At 36.5% G+C, this 16,686-nt stretch overlaps 1 protein-coding gene and 1 pseudogene across 1 annotated transcript in view; both read left to right on the plus strand.

Annotated features, from left to right (window-relative positions):
- The window catches only part of MTREX (Mtr4 exosome RNA helicase), a 110,086-nt gene that overhangs the window by 35,513 nt on the left and 57,887 nt on the right, over positions 1–16,686 (plus strand). The window contains exons 14-16 of the mRNA XM_043590508.1: positions 408–509; positions 3,835–3,960; positions 10,999–11,149. Coding sequence (XP_043446443.1) covers positions 408–509; positions 3,835–3,960; positions 10,999–11,149 — 379 coding nt within the window. The remainder of the gene's footprint in view (positions 1–407; positions 510–3,834; positions 3,961–10,998; positions 11,150–16,686) is intronic.
- On the plus strand, positions 12,863–14,915 carry LOC122488952 (annotated as a pseudogene).

Genomic DNA, 16,686 nt, shown 5'->3' on the forward strand with positions numbered 1-16,686 from the left:
TAACTCTCTTCTCCCCTCAGAGATCCTGAAGATGGCTCCAAAACTGTGGTATCATTAGTTGGAGAGCCAGGAAATGTGACTTTCTGTGTTTAGAAAAGTAATCTACAGCCTCATGCTTTGTACATTAGACCGGTAGTATCCTCTTCAAGTTAGCACCACTGGAATTTAGGAAAGACTTTTCTTTTCCCTAAATTAAAAAATTTCTGGGATGCAAGGGGCATTAGATACTGTTTAATCATTTTATATTTAAAATACTGAAACACATCTGGGACTAGTATGTGGTCTTATTTTTTTAATCTCTAATAACTAATTTTGAAAAGTAATGTTTTGTTTGTACTTGAAAATTACAAAACTAGTTTTTTAGCTTAATGTACATGTTTAATCATGTAAATTTTTCATTTATTTAGGCCTTATTTGCCACAGAGACTTTTGCCATGGGAATTAATATGCCAGCTAGAACTGTTTTATTTACAAATGCCCGAAAATTTGATGGGAAAGATTTCCGATGGGTAAGTAAAGTAATTAACATGTTGAAATAATTTTTTTTAACATTTATTCATTTTTGAGAGAGAGAGCATGAAAAGGGAGGGGCAGAGAGAGAGACACACAGAATCCAAAGCAAGCTCCAGGCTCTGAGCTGTCAGCACAGAGCCCGACACGGGGCTTGAACCCACAAACTGTGAGATATGACCTGAACCGAAGTCATACCCTTAACCAACTAAGGCACTCACGTGCCCCAATATATTGAAATAATTTTTATTTTACCATTTGTTTTACCTAAAGTGATTTGGGCTTATATAATCTTTGAAATTTTCAGTTATAAATCTGAAGAATTTGCACCCGAGCCAATAAGCGAGTTCATCAACATTACATTTGAGATCCTTCATTTCTATCCATTAGCCAAAAACAAAAACGTCTCTTGATGAAAGAGTTTGATGATGAGGGATAAGTGTGCAGATGATTTGTGAATGCTTGAAAACGTTTAAAAATTTTTTTTTAATGTTTATTTTTGAGAGAGAGAGACAGAGTATGAGTAGGTGAGGGCAGAGAGAGAGGGAGATGCAGAATCCGAAACAGGCCCCAGGCTCCGAGCTGTCAGCACAGAACCTGACGTGGGGCTTGAACCCACAAACCATGAGATCATGACCTGAGCCAAAGTCAGACTTTTAACTGACTGAGCCACCCAGGCGCCCTTAAAGCATTTAAATATATCTAGAATGTTCATTTTTTAAAGTTTAGGGTATTTAAAGCACCCAGTCTGTACTGACTGCAGTTGCACCTCATTATTTAATCTTTCACTTTTAAAATAGAGGTTTTAATAGGTTTAGACGTAATGTCTTTTCTTTTTTTTTTTTTTTTAATTTTTTTTTTTTCAACATTTATTTATTTTTTGGGGGACAGAGAGAGACAGAGCATGAATGGGGGAGGGGCAGAGAGAGAGGGAGACACAGAATCGGAAACAGGCTCCAGGCTCTGAGCCATCAGCCCAGAGCCTGATGCGGGGCTCGAACTCACGGACCGCGTGATCATGACCTGGCTGAAGTCGGACGCCTAACTGACTGTGCCACCCAGGCGCCCCCGTAATGTCTTTTCTAAGGCACAAGAAAGGAGAGAAAGGTGGAATCATGCGTAAAACAGTGAATTTGGATAAAAAGTAAATTCTTTTTTTTTTTAATATTATTTTTTTTTAATGCTTATTTATTTTTGAGACAGAGAGAGACAGAGCATGAACAGGGGAGGGTCAGAGAGAGAGGGAGACACAGAATCGGAAACAGGCTCCAGGCTCCGAGCTGTCAGCACAGAGCCCGATGCGGGGCTCGAACCCATGGACCGCGAGATCATGACCTGGGCTGAAGTTGGACGCTCAACCGACTGAGCCACCCAGGCGCCCCTAAAAAGTAAATTCTTAATCAGGGACAAGGAACGCATTCAGTAAACAGTTCCTGAATTTAAACTTTGTTAAAGTTAAACCCAATCTCTAAATAAACTTAGTTAGCAGAGTATAATAAAATGTTGTGTTACGGATTCTAAGAAGTTACGTACGGAAGGTTAAAGCATATGAAAGAAGACACTTCATAGAGAGGGCAATCCTTATACTTAGAAACAGCAGCAAATGGTTACTTACCCAGTACACAGGGGAGCTTCCCAGGGGTGAAAAGCAGGTAGAAGAAGAGAAATTTCTAGTTTGAGTTCCAGTACAAGCCAAGAAGACTCAGGTAAATTGGGTTTTGAGAAATTTTTCAGTAGTCAGCTATTTCTTCACTTAACCTTTTGTCCTTGAAAGTGATTTTTTTCTGCTTAGAGAAGTTTCTGACAGTAATTACTAATCATCGAAACACTGAAAAGCACTCACGGTAGAATTGTAAAGGCAAGGCATTTTTTTTTTATTTGTTTTAAAATTTATTGAATGCTATACAAAAGAAATAGAAGTACAGTGAGATAGGTGCCATTTCTCTTTAGAAATTTTTACATAGTATTCAGAAACTTTCTCTAACCTGTAACTTTTTAAAATTAAACTTTAAAAAATTCCTATAGAATGTGATTTGTCTGTAAAGCAGTTAAAAGTTTCATGTTTTATATTTTAAAATAGTGTAAGTTTTAAAAGTCTTTATAATTTATCAGTTTAAAATTACTTAAGTCTCCAAATACAATTGATGCCACAAGAAAATGTGTAAATAAGTGTTTTGCGACTTTACATTCTTCTTGGCATCTCAAGGACTCTAGGGTAAGACTGCAGTGTATAATAGATTATTGAACTTAAGAAAGCAAGCTTGATGAGTCAGGATCATTTTATTAAACCTGAAAATCATAACCAACCATAATCTTGTAATGATACTCTTGGGCCTTACGGAAATTCGCTTGGATTGCCTTTTCAGAATGTTCTTATCAGATCTTTTTTTAGGATTGGCTTTTTTGTTATGTTTTTCTGGTGCCTTTGTTGCTCCCTGGTTGTTAGGTCTGTTTTTGATGCTGTCATTAATATGCATTCTTGTAGGATACTGGTTCTTAACTCTTTGAGTCAGATATTTTTTGAGAATCTGAAAACAGTGGACCCTTTCCATCAGAGAATAGTATAGAGACACAGATAAAACTTTGTCCATTCTCTCTGTGGTTGAATGTCACCCTGAAATGACTTCTAACCTTTCTCCATTAGGTTCTATTCTTAATGGTGAATGGACTCTCCTGAATTCTAAGAATGTATACCAAAAAATAAGAACTGTACTTGAAAAATAAGTTTATATTAATCTAATTTTGCAAATTAAGAAAGTTTATTACAATCAAGTAAAAATTGGTATTTAGTAGAGTTTGAGTCTTTGTTTACTTTCTTCTTTCTTAGACTCTGCTATTCCAAAACATCTAGCTCAAACATGTTTTTTATGTCCATGGATTAGCCAGTCTTTACCTCTAGCTATGGTATATGTGATCATTTTGGAGCTAAACATTCTTTTTTTTTTTTTTTTTTTTTTTTTAATGTTCACATATTCATTTTTGAGAGGGAGAATGCATGGGGGAGGAGGGCAGAGAGAGAGGGAGACAGAGGATCTGAAGCAGGCTCTGTGCTGGCAGCAGAGAGCCCATAGTGGGGCTTGAACTCATGAACTGTGAGATCATGACTTGTGCCAAAGTTAGATGCTTAACCAGCTAAGCCACCCAGGTGCCCTTGTAATATTTGCATTTTTGTGTTTTCACTTAAACTCCTAAAAGGTGATTTTGTCAGTCACGTTCCCTTTTTTGGAATGTGTTAACTTGTGTTTTGTGTATTTTTCTGATTTAAGAATATGTTTTTCACCAGGTTTTCTCCTAAACTCTGTGTTTTTAATTATGTTCACTCAGATTTCCTCTGGTGAATACATTCAGATGTCTGGTCGAGCTGGAAGGAGGGGAATGGATGATAGAGGAATTGTGATTCTTATGGTGGATGAAAAGATGAGCCCAACGATTGGAAAACAGCTACTTAAGGTAACTGAGTTAAGATTCTGTGGCCTCACCAGAAATTTGAGAAACTTATTTCAGGAGGTACCTTGAAATTAGTTGTGTCAGTTCCAATACCTTTCTAAGTAGATGAGTTAATCTACTAAACCATTTGTGCTTGAAAGGTAGAAAACAGTAACTGCTCAAAGTGCTATACCCTACTTTTGTATCCTACTTTCTGTTATAATAAGTAAAGATCAACTCATGTGAGGGAGGGAATGTAAAGATCCCCACAGAAGGCAGAAATATTTACTTTGCCCTCCCAATTTAAGACACTTTCCCTAACTGCCTTCTCCACTGAACAAATTGCTCTTCCTGAGTAGGGCACATGCTCTCACTGTTTTGGGCCATTACCTTCCCCTAGCTTTGTAACTCCACATAGCTTAATAAATTAATTCTGCAGTCTAGCATTCTAATGCTATTGATGGATCATAAATATCCCAACAAACAAAGTTCAACTTTTAAGCTTTTTTCAAATTAGCCTGTTCATTTTGCGTGTTTAGTATTTTTGTTTTGGATTGTCTTAAGGATTTTATTTTTGTTTTATCTTGGAGAACTTCTCAGGGAAGTTTGGCCTGGTTGCTTTCCTTTTCCTCCATGCAGTAAGAACTTAATAAAAAAATTCCTAGAGAAAACTGTTAGTAAGATGGGAAACTCAACATTAGTTAAAAATATAAAATTAACTGGCAGATCATTAGCTAAAGCTTCAAAACTTGTTAATTTCATACATGGGTCATTATCTCTGAAATGGACCCTTTTCAGTTTCTAAGACTTGGGAACAACAAGGAGAATTTGAGATATGGTTGTGGGAAGTCTTATATGCTAAAGCAAATATATGTAAGAGTATATGTTTTTTTTATTTGAAGACAAAGTTTATCTGTACATATTCATAGCTATCATATGGTGTTTTAAAGATTACCACTTGGAAACCTGTTTTTAAGTGTCCATGTAACTTTAGTTCTTCATGTAGAGAAAATGACACAAGATTAGAAATTTGTATTTTTAGTCTTCAAATTGTGCCAGATATAATAAACATTATTTTTCTTTCCTTGTGATCTATATATGGAAAAAATTGAATCAGGTTGCTAAATAGTAAGAAGCAGGATTTTAATGACAGTATCTGGTTCCTTTAGTACAGATTTTTCATTCCATTTACTTGGCATTTCTGCATGTAAAGTGCACCTGTTAAGTTTAAAAGTTCTTTTGTCTTTCATTTCAAAAATTTTGTTGTGGAAAAAATATTAATTCTTGAATATTCTGTTGAGATCTACTGTCAACAAATTTTTAAATTTCAAAATATATTATTGTTGACTATAGGTACACTATCATATGTCATATCTCTGGAGCTTATTTATCTTGCTTGACTGAAAGTTTATGAATTTTGATTAGTAATTAACCTTTTATACCCCACCTCAGTTGTTGGCAACCACCATTCTACTATTTGATTCCATGAATTTGACCATTTCAGAAAAATCATATTCGTGGATTCATGCAGTATTTATCTTTCTGTGGCTTATTTTATTTAGTATGATGTCCTCAAAGTTCATGTTGTCACATATTGCAGAATTCTTTTCTTTAAGGCTCAATTGTATTCCATTTTATGTATATACCACCTTTTTTAAAATCCATTCACCTATTGATGAACATTTAGATTATTTCCACATCTTGGCTATGTGAATAGCACTGCACTGAACATAGGAGTGTTAGTATCTGGTCACCATTTTAATTTTGATTCTTTTGGTTAAATACCCAGAAATAGAATGCCAGATCATATGTAGTTCTTATTTTTTTTTTTAATTTTTTGAGGAATATCCATTCTGACCGTTGTAGTACGCAAAAGTTCCCATTTCTCCATCATTTTTATTTTAATGTTTATTTGATTTGAGAGAGAGAGAGAGGGAGAGACACAAAATCTGAAGCATGCTCTGGACTCTGAACTGTCAGCACTGAGCCTGAGACAGGGCTTGAACTCACGAACCATGAGATCATGACTTGAGCTGAAGTCATATGCTTAACCGACTGAGCCACCCAGGCGCCCCTTTCCATCATTTCTTTCTTTTTTTTTTTTTTTTTTAATTTTTTAAAATATCCATCCATTTTGAGATTGAGTGAGAGAGAGAGACAGACAGAGGACAAGCAGGTGAGGGGCAGAAAGAGAGGGAGACACAGAATCCGGAGCAGGCTCCAGGCTCTGAACTGTCAGCACAGAGCCTGACACAGGGCTCACACCCAGGAACCGCAAGATCATGACCTGGGCCAAAGTCAGATGCCCAACCAACTGAGCCACCCAGATGCCACTCCATCATTTCTTAAATTAACTCTTTAAAACAGGTTTATTAAGATATTATTCACATTGCATACATTAATCAATATTCCTGATTTTTAATATATTCACGGTTTTGCCACCATCATTACAATCAGTTTGGGAATATGTTTATCAACCCAAAAAGAAATCTTATATCCATTCAATCACTCCCCATTTCCTTCCTCTTTCCTTTCCCCTAAGCAAACCACTAACCTATTCTTTGTCTCTATAGACTTGCCTATTCTAGGCATTTCATATACATGTATTCAGATACTATGTGATGTTTTGTATCTGGCATTTCTTTAGCATCATATTTTCAAGGTTTAGCCATATTGCAATATGTACCAGGTCTTCATTCCTTTTTATTGATGAATATTGTTCCATTGTGTGGATTTAGTACAGTTTATCCCTTTATCAGCAGATGTATATTGAAGTTGTTTGTACATTTTGGCTATTGTGAATAATGCTGCTATGAATGTTTCTTTACAGGTTCTTAGGTGAACTTGTTTTTACTTCTTTTCCATATATACCTACGAGTAAAATTGCAACGTCATATGTAATTCTATGTTTAACCTTTTCAGGACTTGGCAGACTGTTTTTCCTCAGCAGGTGTACCATTTTACCAGCAAATCTTACCAGCAAAGTATGAGGATTGTAATTTCTTTGCATTCTAGCCAACACTTGTTATTACCTGTCCTTTTGATTTATAATCATACTAGTGAATGTTGTACTAGTGGTACCTCTCACTTAGAATACTGTATAGTTTGACTTGTTGAAAGGGTATAGTACCTGCTTATTGATAATATTGCTGTTATATAAGCAAATATGTGTCTACATTTCTAGGTTTCTGGACACGTTTATTGAGACTAACTGCCCTACTACTTTTTTTGTCCCCTAGGATTTTTTCAGGTAGTTTTACTATTGTTAAAGAATTTGTAGGCAACTTATTCAGAACAATAGCAGCTAATAGTTTTAGAATATTTTACATATTTTAGGCATGGAAATAATTACTGGTACTATCCCAATTTTATAAATAAATAAGGCATACAGAAATTAAGAATTTTTTCCAAAGTCATTTTGTTAAATGGCAAATCCTGCTTTTAAAGTAAGGCAATGTGATTTCAGAGTCCATGCTCCTAACCACCATGTGCTACTACTGCTTCTCAGTACTTCATGCAAATAGATTGTTCAGTTACTGGCTCAGACAGAATTTGGCATGACAGCACATGCCAAATTGTTTTTTTGACAAACTTTTTTTTTGTTTGTTTTAATGTTTATTTTTGAGAGAGACAGAGTGTGAGCCAGGGAGGGGCAGAGAGAGAGAGAGAGAGGGAGACGCAGAATCCGAAGCAGGTTCCAGGCTGTGAGCTGTCAACACAGAGCCCGACGTGAGGCTCGAACTCACAAACTGTGAGATCATGACCTGAGTCAAAGTCGGAGGCCTAACTGAGCCACCCAGGTGCCCTATTCTTTTAACATACTTAATACAGTATATGAACTTATAAATCATTATAACCTTAGGTCTGTTTTATTTTCCTTTAAATGTCAATAATTGAGATTCGCCCTTAAGTAATAGGATTTTACTGAATGGAATGTTTATTTTCTCAAGTAATAATTAAAATACACAGATTATTCAGAGTCACTGTATATTAAAGGAATTAGTATGCTGTGTACATTGGTAAAATTTGGATCTGTTTGTCACATTTAATCATTTTTCCTTTTGTTGGGTTAAGTAGTCTTAGCCAGAAAAATGAAAGAATACATCTGTTCATTGCTTGTTGGCTAAAGGTTATTTGTTGCAATTTACAGTATCTTAGCATGCATACACAGTTCTATATTTGTGCATGTAAATCATTTAATGATCTTACATTTAAAATATTTTAGTAATTTCTTTCTTAGCCTCTTTAGCTTGACTAGTTTTCTACCACCCATTATAAAAACGTATTCAGCTTCCCAAAATGGCTCTTGTTACAGTGTCCTCTTTTGTTTATCTAATACCTTCATTTCCATTGCCCTTTAAAACTTTTTATTTTATTATGTTTATTTTTTAATGTTTATTTATTTTTGACAGAGAGAGAGACAGAGTGTGAACAAGGGAGGGGCCGAGAGGGAGACATAATCCAAAGCAGGCTCCAGGCTCTGAGCTGTCTGCACAGAGCCGGATGCAGGGCTTGAACCCACAAACCAGGAGATCATGACCCTGATCGGGGTCTGAAGTCGGATGCTTAACTGAGCCACCCAGGTGCCCCCGTTGCCTTTTTTTTTTTTAAGTATATTTATTAATCTCTACACCTAACGTGGGCTTGAACTCATGACCCCCAGATCAAGAGTTATATACTTTACTGATTGAGCCAGCCAGCTTCCCCTCCATCTGTTGCTTCTTATTTATGGTCAGAGTTTTTATCTATTAGTTCAGATAGAATTTGACATAAGACAGGAGCTTGTTCTTTTTGTATATACTTGATGTGAGCTACAAAAAAAAAACAAAACAACTATTCATTATAATGTTTTCTTAAATGAAAAGTTGGGTCAGACAGAAAGTGTGTGTATAATATCCAGAAAGACTGGTGAATGTATCTTTTATTTTTTAGCAGTTAAGAGATCCTTTACATTTCTCCAGTATAATCACAAAAACATATATATTCCATAATTTCTGAAATGAAATTTCAACTTAATGGTTTCTTACAGAACATATTGTGCTTTTTGTAAGAGACTATCCAGGCTTTCTGCTTATAAACAGTTGTGTGTTCATTTCAACCTGAATTATGTTGTTAACGGCTAAGGAAGATGAAATTTATTTCCTGGTTTTTCAAAGCTTTTGGAACTTTAGGAAGAACATACCTTGAGTATGTGATTTCTTATGGACCTTTTTTGAAGAAGTGGAAAGACCCATGTTTATGCATTTTCTTCTATCTTCCACTATTATAGTTCAAAAAGCAAAAATAGAGTGGCCATTTTTTATACTCCTTGCCTGAATGAACCATGTACTCTACAACTTCAGAAATCATTAGAAGTGGAATACCATTCGAAAGGTAGTATTACAAATCTGCTTTGGAAAATTGATATGTAGCTCTCTTAATCGTACTACCTTTCAGTGAGCAACTTGTAAACTGAAATAATCCTTAAGGGGAGCCTGGGTGGCTCAGTCAGTTAAGCGTCTGACTTCAGCTCAGGTCATGATCTCACGGTTTGTGAGTTCAAGCCCTGCGTCGGCCTCTGTGCTGACAGCTCGGAGCCTGGAGCCTGCTTCGGATTCTGTGTCTGTCTCTCTCTCTATCCCTCCCTGACTAGTGCTGTATCTCTCTCTGTCTGTCAAAAATAAATAAATGTAAAATAATCCTTAAAAAACTACTTAGTATTGGCTACCGTTGTTCCAGGTTAAAGTTTAGGTGACCCTTTTATTAGACTTTCTGTCGATACATGATTTAAAAATTTTATAATTTGGCTGATCAAATTAAATATATAAAAAGTTGAGAAATACTTGATCAGTATTTGAGGGTTCCTATAATTTTAGTAATGTGAATATTGAATATTGAAAAGATAGGGATGTGAAGTAAGTTGCAATTTAATTTGCCCTCTAGGAGGATTTTAGCCCACAGACTCCATAAGATGGATCCTCCTACCTCTTTAGCTTGAGCAAGTTTCTTCACATCTCTGAACCTGTTTCTTGTTTAAAATTAAGACAGTAAATTGGTTTTGTTAGGAATATTGTGAATTGAAAACTTACTATTGAAAGTGATTAGTATAGTGATTGGCACATGCTTTGTAGATGTGGTCATTTTTAAACTTGGTGAATCTATTTACATATATACATAGAACAGAAAGTGAATAGCGAGCAGTATATGGCTCAATAGCACAGTGTCTACTAACTCCAATTCGGGAAGGAAAAAGATGGATTTTCACACCAGCAATTAAATACTTGGCCAGAAAGTGACACATCACTACAATTTATTGGCCCACACACCAGGAGTCCAGAAAGTGTAACCTTATGAAGTGCCTAGAAGGCAGAAAGCTAAACATACTTGGCTTTTATTTTAAGAACAGTATTTTTTTTTTTTTAATTTTAACGTTTATTTATTTTTGAGACAGAGACAGAGCATGAATGGGGGAGGGTCAGAGAGAGAGGGAGACACAGAATCCGAAACAGGCTCCAGGCTCCGAGCGGTCAGCACAGAGCCTGGTGCAGGGCTCGAACTCACGGACCGTGAGATCATGACCTGAGCCAAAGTCGGACGCTTAACCGACTGAGTCACCCAGACGCCCCAAGAACAGTATTTTAAGAACTGCTGTTGGGGTGCCTAGTTGGCTTAGTCGGTTGAGCATCCAACCTTGGCTCTCAGGTTATGATCTCACGTCTTGTAGTTTGAGTCCCGCGTTGGGCTCTGTACAGACAGCTCAGAGCCTGGAGCCTGCTTCAGATTCTGTGTCTCCCTCTCTCTTTGCCTCTCCCCTGCTTACACTCTCATCTCTCTCTCATTCAAAAATAAATAAACATTAAAAAAAAAAATTAAGAACTGCTGTTCCTAGTCAGAGGATTTTTCCCCCTTCCCTTTCCCAAATCTCAACTGTTTTATCACTTTGTGTTGGTCATTTAAAGGAAATAACTTAATACATTTCTATAGTATTCCTTAACATGGATTAAATTGTTAAGCAGTTTAATTGGCATCTGTATAAATTTATTTGAAAAAGTTACAACATTGACATTTTTTTTTTCCTCTTAGGGCTCAGCTGATCCTCTAAATAGTGCTTTCCATTTGACCTACAACATGGTTTTGAACTTGCTACGTGTAGAAGAAATTAATCCTGAGTACATGTTGGAAAAGTCCTTTTACCAGTTTCAACATTATAGAGCAATTCCAGGAGTAGTAGAGAGTAAGTATAAAATTACTGTAACAGTCTATTTAGCTAGTAGAGTAATAGCATAATTACTGCATTATTGGCTGCTAGGCCATTGTTTATTTTCTGGTTAGCTATATCTTGGTTTTTACATAAAGTGAGTACTACAATCTGATTATTATAACCAACTAGAACATTTTAAAATAAAAGTAAGAAAACTCTGTCAGAATACCTTTATAGTTGGTTCAAATTTAATATAATTTAGTGTTATAGTCATATTACGTTATAGCTCATGTTGATGAATAATGATACAACAAAAAGCCTGGTATATTAAAATTTGGCCTGTAAGAAGCATGTGTGTATTAGCCTTGCCCTTGTATGTTTTCTCAATATAAAAGAGTGCCACAGCACAAGTTTATAAATGATTAAGGAAATTTAATACTTCAACTGGGATTTGAGTTCAGCCTTTTTAGAATTTCTAGCTCCTATTATGATAATGCTTTCTGAAGTTCAGAAACTAAGTGTTCTGTGGTAACTCTTTTCAAGTAGAATTGATTCTTAGAGGATATTTTGGCTGATCATCAGAGCTGATTAAAATCCAAAACAGAGGCAAAGATTGAAAATACTGTTTTGGGGAGATCTTACAAAAATAATACATAGTCATAAAGAAAAAGCCCCCAGAAAATTGAGCAGAAGATAAAGAGGAAAGTTAAAATCACTTGTAACCTCCTACAGAGCCAGCCACAACACTTTGTAGTTCTTCAAAGTTTTTTTCTTTCTCATACAAATGTTTTTTTTTTTTTTAAGTGGGATTAAGTACATTAGTTCTTCCTTAACCACTGTTGTTATGTGTTCCAAGATTCCCACAGGATACCTAAAACCACAGAGAGTTGTAACAATATATTGTAATGAAGGTTACGTGAATAAGGTCTCTCTCTCTCTCTCTCTCTCTCTCTCTGTCTCTGTCTCTGTCTCTGTCTCTCTTTGTCTCTCTCTGTCACTCCCAACCTCCCACGCCCCACCCCCAAAATATCATATTATACTGTACACACCTTTCTTGTGATGATAAAATGCCTACCTGATGAGGCAAAGTGAGGTAAATGACATAGGCATTGTGATGTAGTGTCAGGCTACTATTGACCTTCTGACAGATCATCTGTTTATAGAACGCATTTGAACACAAGTAACTGAAACTACAGAAAGCAAAACTGGATAAGGGGGAAGATGACTGTATACAGTTTTTATAAAAGTAACAATGGTATTTATATTTAGTACCTTTTGTTAAGTATTTACCTTATGCCTTGGCTTTGTGTCAATACTTTACATTCATTACCAGCTCTGGCTTTTTAAAATTTAATTTCCAGTATTTTTTGAAAGTATGATATTTATAACTACATAACATTTCCGTTTTATAAATGTGCTATGATACATTTAACAATAAAGGCAAATTTGAGATACTTTTATATCAGTTCAATTTTTATGTAGCCAAAAGTAAATGAATTTTAATAATGTGCCTTAAAGGAAAAAGGCTTAAAACATCCAACTGTGTTCATTTATTTTTTCTTTTTCTTTTCTTTACCTTTACATGGATGATAGATCATGGATGATAGATCCCCTTCAGATTCTGATTAGACTTTACCAGCCATGTGGGATCAGTCATTCGCTAATCACTGAAAGATTGAGCCCCCAGATACCTTTGTTTGTCCTGTCCCCAGCAACCCCAGTTGATGGCCACAAACAAAGCAGATCTGGTTTTGGATGATACCATTCCATGTCCTTAACCAGAGATACTGAGGAAATAACTTTCCAAATATTGTCTTACAAAATGACTATCACTGTAAAACAATATTTGTCACCAGCCAGTGAACAAGTAGTAGAAACCCACAGGTTTGGTGCACTTTGATTTGAGGGAAGTAGGGCAGGGCATCTATCTGGAAAGAAGTTTGGAAATTCTGGGGGAAAACTAGTCAAAAAAAGAAGTGGGATCTTGATGAGCCACCCAAATTTGAGACAAATTTTTAGTGAGGTTTGGCGAGGCACACTGTACAAGAGGTGGAAACATATAGAAGGCATAAGGAAATTACACATTGCAGTTAGAGGTCACAAGTGCCCAAAGTCCGTTCTGAATTTTTATGAGGCTAACTTGCCTGCAAATGTAATGGTTGTCATTGTAAGATCAAATTTTATTGCACATGCTGCTGTTACAAGGTCATTGATAGCTCCTAACTCCAAGTAGATTGGATATGGTTGGAGCAGCACAGACTGGATCCAGGAAAACATTGTCTTATTTGCTGCCTGCTCTCCTCCACATCCATCAGCCATTCCTAAAGAGAGGTGATGGGTGTGTTTGCTTGGTGCTGGCACCGACTTGAGAACTGGCCTAACATGTACAGCAAGTAGCTGCTGAATACTGTAGAGCATGTCAGTGGAAGCCCACTTGCATCTATGGTGGTGCTCCTCAGGGACCACATATTTGTGATTTGGAGAGAGGTGTGGAAATCTGTATTGCATTACCTGGAAGACTTTATAGAGTGTGGAAAACCAGTCAGAGAAGAACCACCTATCTTGTCCTTGATGAAGTAGATGGAATGCTTATAGGGGCTTCGAGCCCCAAATAAGGAAGATTGTGGATCAGATAGGACCTGACAGGCAAACCCTAATGTGGAGTGTGACTTGGCCCAAAGAAGTAAGACAGCATGTTAAAGATTGTCTTAAAGAACTACATTCGTATAAACATTAGTGCAGTAGAACTGACTGCAAACCACAACATTCTTCACATTGTAGGTGTGTGTCATGATGCAGAAAAGGATGGAAAACTTACTCGTCTAATAGAAGAGATCATGAGAAAGGAGTACAATAAGACCATTTTTGTTGTTGTTGAAACCAAAAAAAGATGTGATGAGCTTACTAGATAAATGAGAGATGGGTGTCCCACCATGGGTATCCATAGTGACAAGGGTCAACAGGAATATGACTGGGTTCTAAATGAATTCAGACATGGAAAAGCTCCTATTCTGGTTGCTACAGATGTCACCTCCAGAGGACTAGATGTGGAAGATGTGAAATTTGTCATTGGATATTACCCTAACTCCTCAAGGAGTTCATTAAATTGGAAGAGCTGCTCGCAGTACATCGCACAAAACAGGCACAGCATACACTTTTTTTTACACCTAATAAAATAAAGCAAGTGAGTGACCTTATGTCTGTGCTTCCTCATTCTAATCAAGAGCACTTATTCCCGGTTTGCTTCTGTTGTTTGAAGACAGAGGTTCTGGTTGTTCCAGGAGTAGAGGAGGCATGAAGGATCACCGTTGGGACAGATACTCTCTGGGCAAAAGTTGTGGATTTAATACCTTTAGACAGAAGTAAAATTAGGACAGAGGTTACTGTAGTCTGCTTAAGAGATTTTGGGGCAAAAAGTCAGAATGGTATTTATAGTGCTGCAGTTCACACCTGTGGGAACTTTGGAAGTAATTTTGTGTCTCTTTACCAGTTTTAGGACTGGTAATCCAATGGGCACTTACCAGAATGGTTATGATAGCACTTAGCAATATGGAAGTAATATTCCAAATAATGCACAGTGGTATGAACCAAAGGGCATATGCGTATCCTGCTACTGTGGCTGTGCTATGATTGGCTATCCAGTGCCAACAGATTATTCTGAGCAATACTTTATAAGTATCTGTAAATGTCTGTTTTTCGTAATTGTTCTTTATATTCTATGTTTTCAGACAAGATAGTTTTTTAAAACTATGTATTTATTTATGCAGAGAAAGAGCACACAGGCGTGTGTAAGTGGAGAAGGGGCAGAAAGAGAAAATCCCAAGCAGACTCTGTGCTGACAGCTCAGAGCCTAATGTGGGGGCTCAGTCTCCTGAACTGTGAGAAATCCACAGTGACTCTTAGCCGAAATCCAGAGTCAGGCGCTTAACAGACTGAGCCACCCAGACATCCCAGACAAGATAATTAATAAATAAGGGAAATGCAGATATGACTGCACTGCAGTAGTATTTATGGTGTACATTTTCACTATGTAAGTTGGATATTTCTCTGCATTCCTGAAACAATTTTTAGGGTGTGTTTTTTTTTTTGTATTAGAAAATGCAGGCTTTGTTTTCATAAAAGTAAATGTACAGTAATTAGAAATAAAATAAATGAAGGCAACACATGACCTTCTAATGAAAATATTTGAAGACTGAAAAAAAAATAAAGGCCTAAGAATAAATAAAGGAAGTTTAACTCAGTATCTGTGGGTATACGTTTGATTGGTGGCATAATTAGGATTAGAATCTTGGACTCGTGCTGCTAAGCTAAGCTGTTTTTTTTTTTTTAATTTTTTTTTTTTAATTTTTTTTTTCAATGTTTATTTATTTTTGGGACAGAGAGAGACAGAGCATGAACGGGGGAGGGGCAGAGAGAGAGGGAGACACAGAATCGGAAACAGGCTCCAGACTCTGAGCCATCAGCCCAGAGCCTGACGCGGGGCTCGAACTCACGGACCGCGAGATCGTGACCTGGCTGAAGTTGGACGCTTAACCGACTGCGCCACCCAGGCGCCCCTTGGGAAAGTTTTTTAATGTTTATTTATTTTGAGGGGGAGAGAGATCCCCCTCAAAATTTTGAGATCACAACCTGGGCTGAAGTCAGATGCCGAACCACCTGAGCCATTCAGGTGCCCCTGAGCTGGCTGGTTTTAAGACTTACCTTTACTTTAAATACCACAAACAAAACTTGAATTTTTAAAATACACCTTATAAAATTAATGGCAAATGTATGTAATTTCAGATTATATTTATTATTTTCTTGTTAAGTATTTGATGCCATTTGTCTTGGTGAATAATTATGACCTTAGCAAAGAGAATAATGATTCTCTTTTGTCAAGGAAGCATATTTTTAAAGGGGTTATAAATCCTTCTCCTGCAAAGTAATTATATATAATAATAGAATAAAAAACAGTATCAGTAAGATTTAAGTACATTGTGGATTTGGATGTAAATTAAGGAAGTATTTTTATCAGATTAGGGCATTCATTAATTTTGCTTCATATGTAGAAATTTCCGATGCTGCCTTTGAAACACATATACGGTTACAAGCCAGCTTAATATTTTAAATAAAAAGAATTAAACTTTAAAATATTCCTACTGGGGTGCCTGGGTGGCTCAGTCAGTTAAGTGTCCAACCTTGCCTCAGGTCATGATCACATGGTTCATGGGTTCGAGCCCAAATTAGGGTCTGTGCTGACAACTCAGAGCCTGGAGCCTGCTTCAGATTCTGTGTCTTCCTGTCTCTCTGCCCCTCCCCCACTCATGCTCTGTCTCTCCTTCTCTCTCATAAATAAACATAAAAGATTTTTTTTTTAAATATTCCTACTAAGCAGTTACTGCTAGGTCATGCATGAATGGGATAATTATATACACACATACACAGCCATTCGTTAGATTGGTTTAGTTACTGAATAACCAAGAGAAATAGGAGGCACATTGGTACACCAACCTTTCATGTTTTTTCTTTATAAAAATACTGTATTCTAACAACCAACAAATTCTTTTTAATTTCACTTTCTATTATTCTTT

Source organism: Prionailurus bengalensis, chromosome A1, assembly GCF_016509475.1.
Source record: "Prionailurus bengalensis isolate Pbe53 chromosome A1, Fcat_Pben_1.1_paternal_pri, whole genome shotgun sequence".
NCBI classification, from domain to species: domain Eukaryota; kingdom Metazoa; phylum Chordata; class Mammalia; order Carnivora; family Felidae; genus Prionailurus; species Prionailurus bengalensis.